This window comes from Calypte anna, chromosome 13, assembly GCF_003957555.1.
Source record: "Calypte anna isolate BGI_N300 chromosome 13, bCalAnn1_v1.p, whole genome shotgun sequence".
NCBI lineage: Eukaryota > Metazoa > Chordata > Aves > Apodiformes > Trochilidae > Calypte > Calypte anna.
This window is the reverse complement of record NC_044259.1, coordinates 13,206,150-13,222,345: the sequence shown is the minus strand read 5'-3', so window position 1 is coordinate 13,222,345 and position 16,196 is coordinate 13,206,150. Positions and strand designations below refer to the sequence as shown.

Here is a 16,196-nt window from a genome sequence, read left to right as displayed (position 1 = left end):
CCTTTATAAACATGGCTCATTTTTATATTGGAAACATATAAAAATGCTGATGCATTATACTGTTGTATATAAACATGAAAAATAGCAAAGGTAAGCCAGAAAAGATTTAACTCCTTCAGAATGTAATCGAAAAATATCTAACCATCTTTCTGAGTGATTACAGAAAACTACATCCTTATCAAAGAAATGTGAAAGACAACAAAAAGCTGCTAGGATGGACATGTTCTGTGCTTAATTTAGTAGATTTTGAATAGAATTTCTACTGAGCCATAGTGAATTCATTGGTCTGAAATTTAAAGATTTTTTTCCTACACAAAGAAGCATGGAAAAGGAATTAAATATTTGAAATACAATTATATCAAAACACCTGTTTATAAAAATGGCATATTCTTACATTACACTGCAAACAGTCATGTGTATTACCTTTCTCCACTTCCCATGATTTAAACATCCATGCCACAACATTTCTTTAAGCATGGATTATCTTGATGCTTTGACTGCAGAAATCTAGGTACAGCTGGCTGGCAGCACAGGAAAAAAATCATACTGAAGTAGGAAGCTTCATTACTTTGATTATAATAAGATGATGTTGAATGCCTCACTTGGCATGATTATGAATGATTTTTAATGGAACGAAGGTCTAGAAAGACTGGGAATTATTAAAAGTAAACACATCAGACCACCTCTTAGTTTTACTAGCAAGCATGGATGGATAGAAAGGAAAGCAATGTGCACTCTCCAAGACTAAATTTTTAAAAACTTTTACTCATTAAACCTCAACGGAGACAACTCTGATCTGACACCTTATCTGAAGGATAATAATATAGGAGCGACAGAAAAACACGGATCAAGCAACAGGCCACAGGAATGAAGACCACACCACATCTGTTGAGATCATCTGTTCCACCATTCCCACAGCACAGACACGATGACCCAGAACTGCTGTGTGACTGGAGCCTGAAAGCACAGGTAACTGCTCAGCTTCTACATTTTATCATTTTAAAGGATCTTCACATGGGGCTGGCAGCTTTGGTAACTAATTAGTGTATATTACTAAGACGATTCACAGGGCTTCTGTAAGCCAGGAGGAGTCATACTGGGAGATTTGCTTTCTGCTCTAAAAATAGCAACACGAGAAATGAAATCCAAGTGCCAGATTTCAGTGGGATTTCCCAGGGTGAAATGCATTGCACACATGGCTCATTAGAGACCTTCAAAACAAAAACAAGAAATACAGATTGCACCAGTGTATTCCCTTCCTGGTGCTGTTACTGAAAACATTTTGGATAAATGGTGGTCATTTCCCCACTGTGAGTCTCATCATCTCTCTACACTTGCTTTCAGTAAGTGTTTCAGGCAGCTTGTCCAATACAAGCATCAATGTAACTGTGACTGAGCAGCAATTTCAGTAATTTAACTTCACATTTCTTATTGGATGCATTAATTTTAAGGCCAGAGGAAACAGAAAGAAAGAAATGAGAATAACGGATTAGGTTACTCTCATTTACTGGGGTTTCCTATGACATTTCCAGGTTCCTAGGATATACTTCCAAAGCTGGGAAACTGCCTCTGTAAGACTTCAGAGCACAGATTTGCAGCTGTTTCCAGCTATTTCTGTTCACAGAGCTCTCCTGAGTTGTTTGTTTTGTGCTGCATAAATTCTCATAGCATCTATGTATTTCCTAAACAGACAAATCCATTTAATGTGTCATCCTATAGAATATTACCAACCCAAAGCAACACTCCCTTTTTGTTTCCTATGGGGGAAAAAAAACACCACAAAAAACTGCCAAACCAGGGCACACTCTTCTTTCCAATTGCCAGTTACTGTTTATAATTTGAAGTGTAAATCCCTTTTCATCCTGCCCTCCGGAGCTGCATGCTGCCACCCTGTTTTTCTCCAAGTTATACATGTGTAACCCTGAAGTGGTGCCACAGATTTACATCCCTGTAAGAGGAGAAATGAGTCATCCACCAAATGACTGGCTACTTCATATTTATTTCACATACTATAAAGACAAAAGGGAATTAACTGCCTTCCCAGCCTGTTTGCTCATTAGGAAAATAAACAGAGATAGGTCACATATGTTTTCATTCATGTATTTAACTGCAGATGCAACTTCAAAAAAATCTATTGCTGACAAACAATGACATTTCAATTTCAGACTCACCCATAGCCCTCTAAGAGGTCACTCTCTAAGATTTCAGCCCATCTAGACATTTTATGTGCTTCAGCATACATTAATGTGAACCTTCAAGATAATAAAAAGCTGAAAAAAGATGCATATTTCTGCTGACTTATGTGATACAAGCTGTTAATGCACAATAGAAGAATAGGAAAGAAGAACACTCTCATGTTTTTCCAACATCATTATCTTCAGCAGAGAGAATAAACAGCAGAAAATGTCCAAGTCTGCTGCTACAACATACCCACTTTTATTTTTGTCATGCCTGTTTTCAGATCTGCAATACAAGGAGGGATTTTAATCGAGCCGAAGGATGCAATCAGAGCAACTGTGTTGCCAGAAGTGGCACAGAAACACTAATAGTCTTAATTAGACAGATTGTGGAATCCAAGTGACACAGGATGGAGTTTGAGGTGGCAGCTTTAAGGTGAGGTGCTGTGCTTGCCCCCAGACATGGCACTCACTCCCCTGTCAAGACCCCTCCAGTTTCAGCCCTCTGCCCTGAACAGACAGGGCAGCACCTTGGTGACAGGACCAGGGCTGGTTCTTAACACCTGTGCCACAGAAAAGCTGGTTCCCTGCCTTAGGGGCACACTCCATGCACCAGGATTACCAGGGAAAAGCTCTGGCAAGCATCCCAGAAAATGTTGCCCAAGTCCATATTCCCATGTCAACACCAAGTGCCAAACTGTAAATGGTTTGTCATGAGAAATATTCTCTTCTAGCAGCAACTAAGACAAAGCCTGTGGCCTTGGAGCTGTATATAGGTGGGAGGAGCAGGGAGATGCCCAAGATGTTCCCAACCCCAGAAGCACTGCCTGTGCTCAGCCCCTCTCATCTCAAGCTTGCAGAGCTCCTCTCCTCAGCTTCACAGCACACACAAAGTTGAAAATTTTTTTCTCTTTTTCTTTTTTTTTTTTTTTTTTCCCCTAGAATAACTGAAATACCATTGAAAGTCAACAAGAACTTTATAAAACCAGCAACTCCCTCAGGAGGACTTAAGCAAGGCACATACGCCTTCACCCCTTGTGCCCACTGACACAGGTCAGTTCTGGGGGGTTGGACTGTGCTCTCACACATGCACCACAAACAGGGCTTTTGAGTAGTTAAGCTTTAATTTTAGCTCATAACTCACACTAAAGATTCATTTAGGAGAATGCTCATTCACCTTAATTGCATAAGGATAAAATAATTCTCCCTTCTCAAAGGGACCTCACATACATGTGGGAGTAAACTTTTCAGATTATTTTTCTTTTTTTTTCCTGTGGTGGGGTGGAAACTCTAAAGACTTCAATTAGAAGCAATTACTGGAGATGTAGAGGCATTTCTGAGATTAAGTCACCCTTCATTTTCTCAAGAGAAGCTTTTAATTAAATGCAAATAATCACAAATTTCATATAGCAGATTGCTATAATTTCACTTTTAGTTACTGGATCTCATTTAAAAAAGAGAGGTGAGCAGTAGTGCTGGGCAGACGCAAAGTAATGAGAACTCAAGAGGTCAAGGCTAAATTACCCAGATAAATCTATTCTTCTATAAATCTGTCTGGAACCACATCATTTCAGTGTTAAGATGTTGTCCTTCATGCAAGTGCACTGGAGTTCAGTCCCATAGAAACCTGGACCTCAATACAAATAATTACCTCAGTCCATCTTACTCCTGACCATGTCAGCAAAGGCAGGATGGACAACAGGGACAATGTAATTGAGTGGAAATGGCCAGAACTAAAATGCAAACTATGATGAGTTCAAATGGTATATTTAAGCTCTGGAAGAACAGGAACATGAAATGGCAACAAGTATTTTAAATACATCTATCAAGTCCGATATAGTAGCTTATCTGTGGAGAAGACCTAATACAGTGTCTGCAGGAGGGCAGCAACACACAGGTTCCACACAATCACAGGTCTGTAATTCCATCCTCAAAACAGTCAGTCTTTGGAGCAGGTTCTGAACAATCACAGAAGGTGAAGAAATTAAATGTATAAAGTGGCAGACAGTATGTGCCACTTTTTTCTTACCCTTTTGTTTAGTCAAACACAAGGACTTGTGTTTAGTCAAACCCATGAGCTGGGGTTTCACCCAAGGAGGGTGAAGTGTTCTACTGCTCTGTACTTTGCACACTGCAAAGTCATTTACAGCATAAGAGACAACTCAATCCCCTTTACAACCCAAGATGAGCCCCTGCTCAGGACCAAACACCAAGAAACCTTTTAGGAAGCAGCCTTCTGAGTAGCTGATGGCTTTGCATGGACATGTTGAAGGAGGCACAGAGGCTACTCCAAGCAGCATGTCAGCCTTAAGGCAACTACACAGAAGAGGTCCTTCAGAAGGATTTCTGTTGTAGTAATGGCTGCTTGCTTTTCAAAGCTGAGAAGGTCATTGGTCTCTGCTGTGCAGAGGGTTTAGCAGGGATGTCAGGAAGCTCAGAGGGAAGAAAAAGCCCAAGGAACAAGAGAAGCAGAAGTCAAAAACTTACTCTGCTGCTCAGCTTGTCATGTAATTTCTATGTGAATTCCCAAATTAAATCATTTCTCTTACTGTACTGAGAGAATGTGGGGAGGGATCAGATTGTAAGCTATTTAAAGGACTAACTGGTTATTGGCATTTTAGCAGTGAGCTTGTTTTTGTTCTTTTGCACATTTATAATAATACCTTTTACATGTTCTCCAAGAGACAAATCTCTCCACTTCAGAACTGCTAGTCTGCTCATCTTTTGTTGGCACTAAGATGAATTCTAATGTGAAATATCTTATTTCTTCAGATGAAAGAGAAGCTGAGAACAATCCCCTCTGGAGGGAGGTAGCATAAGACCTGGGATCAAAAGTTTACGACTCATCCATGCACAGCCCATCTGTGCCTTCCTCTCTCTTTGCCAGGTCCTGCTGCTATCACACCCTGGCACAGTTCCTCCTGGTCTGATAAGATTTCCCACCATGCTCCCTGCTGCACAGAAGGGATGTGGGACACCAGCAGACAGGACCCTCTCCATTCATAGGCAGAAATGCCTGGAATGAAGTTTTATGCCAGAGAGCAAACACTCAACCTCACATCACAAACTCAGCAAATCCCTGCTACTCTTCTCCCTTCTCCATCTATTTTGGTCTCTCTGCTCTTGGAGAGGCCATACAAAGCCATAATGTATTTTTAATGCAGAAATATATTTTTCTGTTGTGGGTATAGGCAGGAGGCTGGTTATTGAGGCTCAACAGCATGGCCCATAGAGGAAATCTGCCAGATAACATTTTGGTTATATATATGCACAGAGCTGCAGGTATGAGGAGAGGGATGTTGCTGAATTTCTGACAGCTTCCTGCAAATCAGTGTTAGTACTAACCAAGAAATTCTGGGCATCTGGGTCTGAGGGCTAAATTCTCAGGTGTCCAGTAGGAAAATAACACCAATAAAAGCTTCTTCTGGTAGGGGGACATTTATATTATCACTCAGTCCTGGTAAGTAATAAATGAAGAGCTTATGCAGCAGCTTCTTCTACAGTAGGGGATACTAATAAATAAGACTGGTCTCTTCTGCCTCTGAAAAACAGAGAAACTAAATATGTTTGAGATATTCCTGTCTCCTGGAGACATACTTCTGTTCAGCTGGCTTGAGTACAATCAGTAACTCGGAAACAATTGAAAAATGAGAGCTGGAAGCCTTTCATTGGGATGGAAGCACATCCCTCTACATCCCTGCTCTTCAGGAAACCCAGTCCAAGGTGCCTGAGGTAAAACCTCACAAAACTTCATGCTGTCACAAAACTTCATGCCACGGGTTGCCTTGAGCAATAGTAGAAGAAAAACCTAAATGACTGCAGTGCAGCATATCCAGCTTGCTTTAGAGGTACTACTGCTTTACTACTTCACTACCTCCTTTGCTGTGAGCACATGGAATGCCATGGCATTGAATGCCTCTCCAAAACTCAGTGGTTCAGCAGAGAGTAGAGACAGGGAGGTAAAAGAGTGGGCTCCTTTCATAACTTTTTTTTTTCATAACAAGGAAGATGAAAGTCTTATGGGATTATGCTGGCTGAGAAAATGTGGTATTAGGATAATAAAAGTGAGATATTACCCAAGACAGTTTTCAAAGGTGTAGCACTAGAAGAAACTGAAGCATTGTAACTCAGCAAGTCATCAGTAACAAATGCTTGACACTCTGTAGGATGCAACAAAAGGGTCAGACTTGTAATAATTCCATACAATATTTTATTAAAACTAAATATTATTATAGTAGTCTCCAAAGGAGTGAAGGCAAAAACAGACTGTACGTGTCTTTTAAAAAGATAAGTATTCCCAATTGCTTTTCATTCAGAAACTTTCAAAGAACTAAATTCAGATCTCTGAAAAGAGTGAAAAAAAAGCATAAAACATTTTCCCTCAATCCAGGAGGAAGGAAAGAATTTATGGTAAAAAACCTGAAAATAAAAAGCATTACAGTGGAGGGGTTTGATCCACTGATGTCAATGCCAAGACTCCTACTAAATCCCAGAGTAAGGATTACACCTGTAGAAAGTTCTTCAATTAACAGTACAGGCCCCTCACAGTATTTTGGTGTTGTCAGACCACTACAAGATTTAACATCTTTATATCAGAAGATGCAGCTCACGTGAATGAGGAAGGTAGGGAAATACACAAAGCTCTTGGGTCATGCAAGCAGTCTCAAAACAATTACTTGTTTTGTAAGGACTAAGACATGAATCAGAATGGAAAAGAGCACAATTTTGTATGTGCGTGTTTGAGAGAAAGAACTTCACTTATTCCTCAATAAAGATATAATAATATTATAAACTTCAGTTTCTACAAAGCATAAACTGAAAATAAATAAGGTTTCTTTCCCATGCTGGCATTACCATTGCACCTAAGGAGACCCCAGAGAAATAATAGAAAAGGAATATAAACTGCACAGTCATTGTCTTCTGAGGCAATTTTTAATTAAAAAAAAACCAACAAAACAACCAACCAAAAAAAATCACAAAAATCCCCCACAGAAAGCACCACCAAAACCTCCACAAAGAACAAAGTCTATTTCTTTAAATCATTAATAAAAGAATCCCGCTTGTTAGGGCAATGAGCTTTCCTAAATCTAATCCATCTTTACTGCTGTGTTATTACCCTACTGTTTTCCTATAATTAAAATATGGTGGGTAGTTTACACACAAGAGGGAATAATTGTATTTGAAAGAAATATTCAAACCAAATTTTCAGAGCTCATTTTTTTAATATCAACTTTTAATAAAGAAAGCAATGTAATAATGATATTTAGCATTTATGCCAAATACAGCAGCATTTTGTCTCTCTAAATCGTACAGTTTTCATTCAGCAATGCTAAAACATACTCCTTCAGCTATGAACACATCCTGCAGCAAAAAACCTGGCAAATCTGAACAATCAGAGTCATCCGTTCCTGTTCAATTTAAATTATAAAATATGGTTGAACCTCATGCTAAAGAACCTTCATAAAACATTGTGTTGTTCTGAAAAGAGAACAGAATTTGCAGGTGCTGTGGTTAGGGAGCACCACAACCTCAACTTGACCAAGACAGAAGATCTCTAAGGAAGACACAATGAGATGGGTCATTGCCTGCTCATTTATACACTGTGTTTCCTCTAAGTTATCCAAGCAGTCTGCATGGATTTGCACACAGCCATGGGCAATCCTTCTGCTTAATAATTGCTACCACTGGATGCTAATGCAGGTGGACCACAAAGAGAAAGGTTGTTAAGAACTCTGGTTCCAGCCCTGTAATTAGATGGCCAAGTTCTAATCTCAGTGAGGGCTGCCAGCTGCAGGCTGAGCCCTCCAACACTGACAGGAGGATACAGCATAAGCCTGCACTGGACTTGCATAAGATTTTTTTTCCCAAAAAAACCCCAGTACCACATAATTCTACCAGGCTTGTCCAAGATCTGAATTAAACTGAGTTCCTTTCATCTTTATATCACTGGAAAGTTGAATGCTGGATGGTGGTTTCTACCTCAATTAGGTTAGGTCAACTTCAGGGTGCATTTGGAATTCAACACAGACTGGTGGCTTTGGTCCAGATTCAAACCTTGGTTTGACTTAAAAATCAAAGGTTTAAAGGTAGCAACCTTCACAGAGCTTCCTGCAGTTCCAGAGCAGCACAGTCCTGTCATAAATGAGCTGGGTAAATGCACCTGGCTATAGGAAACAGATGTGGGATGGGCAGGTTTTATTTGAGGTTACCTCCAGCCTGTTTTTCATAGAGCCTGTGCCTGTTAAAGGCATTTAAAACAAACTGAAGATCAAATATCACATGAGTAGTGAATGAATGCATCAGAGAATACACTGAACAGTGACCAACCAGCCCCACATGAAAATGACCTTGCTCTGACAGCCCCATGTAAAATCAGTAGCCACACATAAATTTCTTTAGGGCCTGAACATTCAGAGAAAAGAAAAAATGAGAAAAAATTAGTGATGCCTTGCTTATTAAAAGCCATGGAATGGAAGATGTTTAATTTTACCGAAATTGTCTCCTAAAGAACACAGGACATGCTGAGGAGAAAGGGAGCACAGGGTTTGATATGGAAGCAGAGTGCAGGGGCTACAATATCGATGAGCAGGTGGGCCTTTTTTTCCCTGAAACTATCTTGCTTCATCTCTTCCTCCACCTCTTCCACCCTTCTCCACTCCCCATTATTAGCATTTAGAACAGCCCCAAGTTTTTTTGAGCAGGTCTGCTCTGCTCATTAAAGTCCTATGAGCACTTATTTGCTATAATGAGCACTCATTAAATTCTGGTAAGTGCCAGAACTGTCCTGTGGAGTTGAACAGACTCAGGTTTTGGAATGAGAGCTCAGGGGTAGGAAGTATATTGGAAACACTACATTTTTCACTAGAACAGAACTACAAACTTTACTCTCCTTTTTTTTGCTCTGCAAGCACTAGGTTAAATCAGGCCTGCTAAGCAGCATCTATTGCTTACTTAATACTCAAATCATTGCACCACCTCAGAATGACTCTTAGCTCCTCTTATCAGAACAGGAACAAATTAAAGATTTTTCCATATTTGCATCTCTCCTCATTTGAGAATTTCCCTCCATTTGTTATTTAGAGATAAAAGCCTGCCTCTAAAAATTCACTTAGCCAAGTGGTTTTCTCAGCCTCAGGGAGTGGTGTAATAGAGATTGCAGAGCTGGATCCAAAGCAGCTGGTGAGGCTGCAGGAGCAACAGGAGATGAACGGGAGCATACTGGGACAAGGACCACATTTTACATGCCCTGCTCTTATATTTATTTCCAATTGGCTGTGTCAGAGACCCTGACAAACGTGGCCATGCCTATAGCTGTAAAGCAGTTTCCACAGCAGGATTCATTGTCAGACAGTCTGGTTTTATGACCAAAAGCTGTTCAGCACCCACTAACATTAGAAGAGATGACTTAACTAAAACCATACACAACTAGATTTCCCTTTGGACTAATCTCCAGTGAATCACAGAGGGTTAGTGACTACTGAAACTGAACCAGACAAGAGCATGAAAATCAGTACATCCCCTCAAAAAACAGTGTATATCCTAGAGTGGGGCAGATTGCTGCTGGAAGGGGGAGTATCCCTAGTAAGTATCCCTAGGAAATGACCCTTCTGCAGATAGCCTGCAAAACACAAAGCATCAGGAACAGGCTGTGAGGGAAAAAGAGGGAGCAGACAAGTTTGACCACCATCAAATAGCCAAAAACATGGCACTAACATACAGAGGTTATGTTAGTCTGAAGAAATAAAGTTGCGTTCCTGAAAGTTAGGAATCTGAAACCATTATATTTGTACTTGGGCTGATAGCCATACAACTGCCTGTATGATCAGTGTATGACCAAGTCTTCCATCATCTCAGAAATACCTGCTTTTCAACTAAATTCATCTGAGATTAAATAACTGGTCTAGTTAAGCATTAATTGTTCTGGTTTTGCCCTCTCTTCATCCACTTACAGGAGCTTTTTGTGGATTCCTGGTTTACAATCGTTCACTTCCTAAGCACACATGCACTGCAATCTTCTATACACCTTGGCAGCATCCTGGTTAGAGAAAATGAATGCTACGTGGTCCCCTGACACAGCATTTTGTCTGCTGTCTATAGTAGGTCAGAGATTGTTTACTTAAATTCTCATGGTCCATTAATGACATAACATTGGACACAGCTGTTCAGGGTTTGACAAGACCAAAGCAGAGAAAGAAATGCTGAGAGACTTCAAAGATGCTGCTCACATCAGAGCCTGGCTGGGAAAGTCCTTGAAAGTGGTCTAGGAGAATTTAGCCTTACAGCTCTCTCATAAAGTAAATCCAGGATTAGAGCCTCAAACTTAGTTTCTCCTGAAGACTCAAATGATCTTAACTCCATCAGACCAAGACGGCAAAAATTGCTTTGAAGAAGTGGGGAGCAGTAGTTTCATTCTCACTCTGCTTGGCTAAATAATCTACTGAAGATCTAGAAATTGCCATTATATAAAGACTCACTAGCCCTGGAAGTGGGGTGTGCCTGGTTAATTACATCCTGACTTTCAGTGTGTTGAACAGGAGAAATGAAGCTCACCCTATAAAAAAGCAACTCAAGGTCAAGATATTCCTTAAGATCTCAAAAGGAATTTGAACAGAGTTCAAGTGATGCACAGAAACCCCCATGCCCAGAAGGCACCATCTGCCTCCCAGTACAGCTACCCAACATTTTTCAAGGGGCTTTTGGAAAGCTAAGCCTGGTTGGGGTCTTTGCAGCGAGTGCTGCTGGCAGGACTGATCTGCACCAAACAAGGCATGATAAAGATATGCTCCATTTAAGTACCACACACAGAAAGCCACTCTAGAAATGTTATTTTTCTTCATGACTCTTCTGGAACCACATCATTATGGAACACCACAAATTTTTCCTAAGAAAAATGTAAATCAAGTTTCTCAACTTCCCATTCATGAAGAAAAGCAGAAAGTCCAAAAGAAAAGCTCAAACACACTCCCATGCCCTAGTCCAAAAGAATCTATTACTTTTAAAACACTTCAGAACTGAAAACTGGAGGAGGGATGGTATAAATTCTTTACATATAAACATATAAATATATATATAACTAGTAGGAGGAACATGATTTGAAATGATGAGCTCAGTTTGGCAATCCTGCCCACAACTCCAGCAGAAAAAGAGGATCATTGGTTAAATTTGTTCCTCCCTGTAATAATAGCTATCCATGGCAACTAAAATACCCTGTTATTGAAGCTGTATCTGAATTCATGCTCAGAGGAAAGACCACCACCCTCCCTCATCTCCCCCAACCCTTTCACGGTAACCCCTACTTACAATTGTGAAGTTCATAACCTTCAGAATCCAGATGGTCATAGCAAGGTTCACCAGGATTAAAATCATTAGGAGCAGCACAAAGAAATAGAGGCATCTCTTCCTCCAGCCATAAATCCCCACTTTGTATATCTGGGGTCCTTCTGAGGTCTGCATGGTGCCGCGGTGTGCGTACTGTTCCTGAGGCATCTGAAATTATCACAAAGAAATAACCATATGTATTAAGCAGCAAGAAAATGCCAATGATAAAAACTCCTTTTGTCTGTGCCTCTGGGAGGGTTTTGTTTTTTCTTTTTTCAGAGCTTACCAGCTGGGTAGTGTCTCTCTCAATATCTTGCTTATACATTATTTTTCCTCCTGCTTACTCTATGCAGTAACATACCAAAAGAGAAATTTACGTGTAAAATGTATGTAAAGATTTATAAATACACCTAAGGACACTGTCTAACAGTATCCTATGGAGATTACTCTCAAGTGACTCTGCTCATTGCCCTGGGTTTTGCAAGCCAGGCACTCCAGGGCCTCTACAGATCCTGAGGGGAAAATTTTGCATGCGTTTGGTAAAAGCAGTTGAGTTCAGCAGTTTGTTTTGAAGATGCAATATTACTTCTCAGCAGCTTTAATTTAAAAAAAAGTAAAAAATCATCTCGAATAAAATCATTCCTTCCAGCCAAAGAAAAAAGGCAAAGGGGAAATGTTTGTCTTTCCTTCCTTGCACTCTCCAATCTTTCTTATCCAAATAAAACCAAAGCACAGGGTTCTCCAGCTGCCACATCCCTAGCAAATCATCCCCAAGTATCTATGCTGGTTTACCAAGGACTCCAGTCCCCTGGGGGGCATAACATGGTAGAACAAGAGCCAAAACCAAGAAAACAGGGAGGGAGAGAGGGAAAAAGCTGGCACTAAGGAAAGCCATGCATCAGCATCCTCAGGAAGAACTTGCTTTACAGTCCCCTCTGCCTACACACCAGCACCCAGCTGGTGCATTGGGGGATCTGACTGCCCCCACTGAGATGAGAAAGAGATGGGTGCTTTTGAATGGCACTGCAACCAGCTGGGGTGGGGGTCTGGAGCAACATGGGGCTGTGATCATGGAGGTATTTTGTGTTGTATGAATCAAAGTGTTACATTCCTGCCCTTCACATCTGAGGCACAGAAAGCCACTTCCATGGGCTTGTCCCAGGGATCAATTTCTAACATTTTCAGACATTCTTGATGCACAGACTGATATCACATCATCTCTAATAACACAGTTTCCTGAGTGCTTTGCATTTTAGACTCTAGACAGCTTAAGAAACCACCAAATGCATTCTTGGACTACTAACTCAACACCACAGGCTTCTGCCTTAGTATCTGGCATCAATGTTTGTATGTGGTGAATTACAAAATTGACAAAAGAGCAGGAAACAATGCAAGCTCCCATCTACGGAAGTATGAGCCATAAGGGCAGAATGAGACAATGGTAGAAATTAGATGCTTATTGATAGCAGATTATGTTTGTTTACCGTTAGTTTCCTGGTTTTTCCTTAGTTTTTTTCTAATGGCTTCATACTCCAGCATCTAATAAAATACAACGTGCAGTTGTTGGTGCAGAGCCCATTGGAGGCTGATGAAAGGGAAGTTTCTTCATGGTGCAACTTTTAGTTCAGTAGCATTGCACCAGGGATGCAGTTAACACCTGAGCTTTGTTGCTGCAATGCTGAAGCCCACACAGCTGAGGCAAGGACTAAATGAAGAACCTTTGGGGGTTTTTTGGGGTTTTTTTTTTCACTTTTCACTGCTCCAGAAGTTGCTAAGACCTGTGTTTTCCAATGCTGTCTGGTGCTTACACCCTGCAATATAGGTGATCAGCCACCTCTCCTTTCTTCCATGAGCCTTCACCACTCACCCAGACTGAAACAGTCTCAGATGCTAAATAGATTATTTTCAGATCAAAGGTACTGACACCTCTTCCAATTTGGACTTATACAGCAAAGCTGACTTAGGATCATATTCAGGAAGGAAGTATTTAGGCTGAGGAGGCCCTTGTGCTCACATCATTGCCCTCATCCCACCAGTGATGATTCTCTGCAAGGTGGAGGTGCTCATTTCTGCCTTCTCCAATGGTAGCAGCTGTGTTAACCCTCTGCCCCTCAAAATTCATGACAGTGGCTGAAATCTAGAACACTGAAAAAAAATAGTAACAAATGAAATACTCCTCTAATTTTTCTTGCAGGCTTCTGAACCATTGCATTTTTAGGAATTTTTTCCCCTATATGTTTAAGCACTACAGTCCACCCAAGAAGAAAAAGGTCAGATTTGAGAATCAGTGGAGTGCTGCAAATGAGATGCCCAAGAGAAGACCCTGGGTACCAGCTCTGACCATCTTCAAGCAGCTCCCAAGCTGTGCTCCCTCCTTTCAAATCAAAGGGATGCTGCCCATGCTCTCCAAACTAAAAAGCCAAGCCTCAGCTTGCTGGTTATTTCCAGCTGTCTCAGCTGGTCTGAAAACAGGATCTCACATCCCCCTCCAAAACATGCCTCATTTACAACCTCAGCCCCAGCTAATGCAGTGAAAATCTGCAATGTCACTTAGTGCAAATGGTCAGAACATGTTGGGAAGAGCCAAGGCTCATGCTAAATAAGCCTGTTCTTAACATGGGTTGGGTCAGCCAGTTTAGCCAAGGTAAATCACTGAAGAAAGTTCACTTTCTATACTGCAAACCCACCCAAACTTCAGGCAGACTGTAGCTTTTAACAACAGAGAGCAAAGTTGGTTACAACAGATCCAACTCAGTCTACATCAGTGGTTTTGCTCACAGATGCCCAGTCAGCAACTGTGGAGGGCTTTGCAGCACAGAGCTTGTCAGAGAATCTTGGGGTCACCAAGAAATACACACACTTGGAGAAAAACAGGGCTTTTTACATAGTTACAACCAGTCCGACCTGTGCAAAGGGAAAACTTAAGCAATAAATTACAGAGTTTCTATTACAGGGGGTAAGGTATAACCACAACTACTGTACAGCCAAAACTTTATTGCCTAATATTTTAACAGCAGAACCCAGAGAGCACATATTAGATGCAGCCTGTCCCTTGGAGAATATGAATAAATTGCATTGCTAAGCCTCTCAAATCATGGAATAAGTTGGCCCACTAAGAAAAAATATGAAATGCCCAGCTAAAAACAGCTCTTTATTACAAAACTTTATTCTTTTAACACTTTCCTGCATTTTCTCTTTTTTGTTTCTTATTTCTTTACTTGCACTATCTTGGATGGAGAAAATAGCATATCCAGCTGGGGCAAGACTTTGCAGACATCAAAATAATTTACAGGAGGAGAACACAGTCACAGAGACAAACTTACATCACACAGCAGGCTGATGTTGAGAATTTCTCTGGCTCTGATAAAACATGTAGCTCACATCTGCCCTAACAGAGATAGATCAACTAATGTACTACAACATGCCTGATGTGCACAACTTAGTAATACAGCATTAACTAATAAAAAGAAAATAACATAGGAGTTACATGTAGCATGTTCTTCCTATACAAGCTCTCACGTAGCTACATTTAAAGATATATATGATTCCTAGCTAGCATTTCCTTCCCCCTGAATTGGAAATATCAAAAGAAAATACTCATGTTTGTAGGAAGAGAAAGACAGAATGATGGACAGAGTGCTGATGTGTGTTAAACAAACAAGTGGAGTAAGTCAGCCTGCAAGAAAACTACACTACTGCTATCAATAATCTGCTCTCTGTGGGAGGGAAAAGTATGCTAGTCAGAATTTACATTTTGGCAACTTCTCCTGCCTCAAACATTAAAAAGAACGATGGTGTCAGGAAAAAAAAAAAAAAAGTTTGCTGTAAAAGGACATCCAGTAGTTCCATTTGCAAGGTGGAAGTGCTCCCTCTGCTAGTTGTTTAATAAGATTATTTTTTCTTCAAGAAAATAAGAACAACCACCTAGTTTCATAAGTGTTGAAAAGATAATACTGAATACTGAAACAAATGTAGAAACTGAAATAGAAGCACTCCAAAGTCAAACCTGAAAGTGTCTGTCTGACATGAGAGGGCTTAAAGACACAGGTGCACAGCACTGGACCACCATCAGCACATGGACCATTCCATGTAAAATAGAAAAAATGCAGTGTGCAAAAACTTTGCAATTTAGCCACAGACTATATTACCGTGACCAAAAAAGTATAGACTGGAATCTGGGTAATTCTTCAAGGAATCCTTGCTGAAAAAAAAAAAAACCACAAAAAGAAAAGGTAGTTTTTGTTCAAGAGCTGTACTCTGAGTCCTTATAATGTCCTTTGAATATTGCAAACAGGGCCTGGTATAGAATCCAGTCCATTCAGAAAAGCTGTTCATCCTTTTGCCTTAGCATACCTTAGAGATAAGGTCCATGACAAGAAAGATTTATTTGTTTTTTTTTAAGACCACTGACTGGAAGAGTCATGTCACTACATCCTCTGATCCACACAGGCTTCTCAGCTGATTACTTCTTGCAAAGAAACTTCAGCTCTTTCCTTCAGCAAAGCTGAAGCCAGGCTCAACTGAAGGGCATCACAAATCAGAACTGGCAGTGACTTCCAAGAAACCCATCAGACCCCACCCAGTTATGGCAAATGTTTATTGCATGCCTCTCTACCTTCCACCATGTCCTGCCCTGGCAGAAAGCTTCTCACTCAGGGCATGCTGCCCGGATTAATGGATTCATGAGGTAGTATAAGTGTT

General features: G+C 40.6%; 1 protein-coding gene across 8 annotated transcripts in view; it reads right to left on the bottom strand.

Annotated features, from left to right (window-relative positions):
* The window catches only part of SGCD (sarcoglycan delta), a 309,746-nt gene that overhangs the window by 106,951 nt on the left and 186,599 nt on the right, over positions 1 to 16,196 (bottom strand). For all 8 annotated transcript variants that reach the window (XM_030458786.1, XM_030458785.1, XM_030458784.1 and 5 more), the window contains one exon: positions 11,478 to 11,663. In XM_030458786.1, coding sequence (XP_030314646.1) covers positions 11,478 to 11,663 — 186 coding nt within the window. The remainder of the gene's footprint in view (positions 1 to 11,477; positions 11,664 to 16,196) is intronic.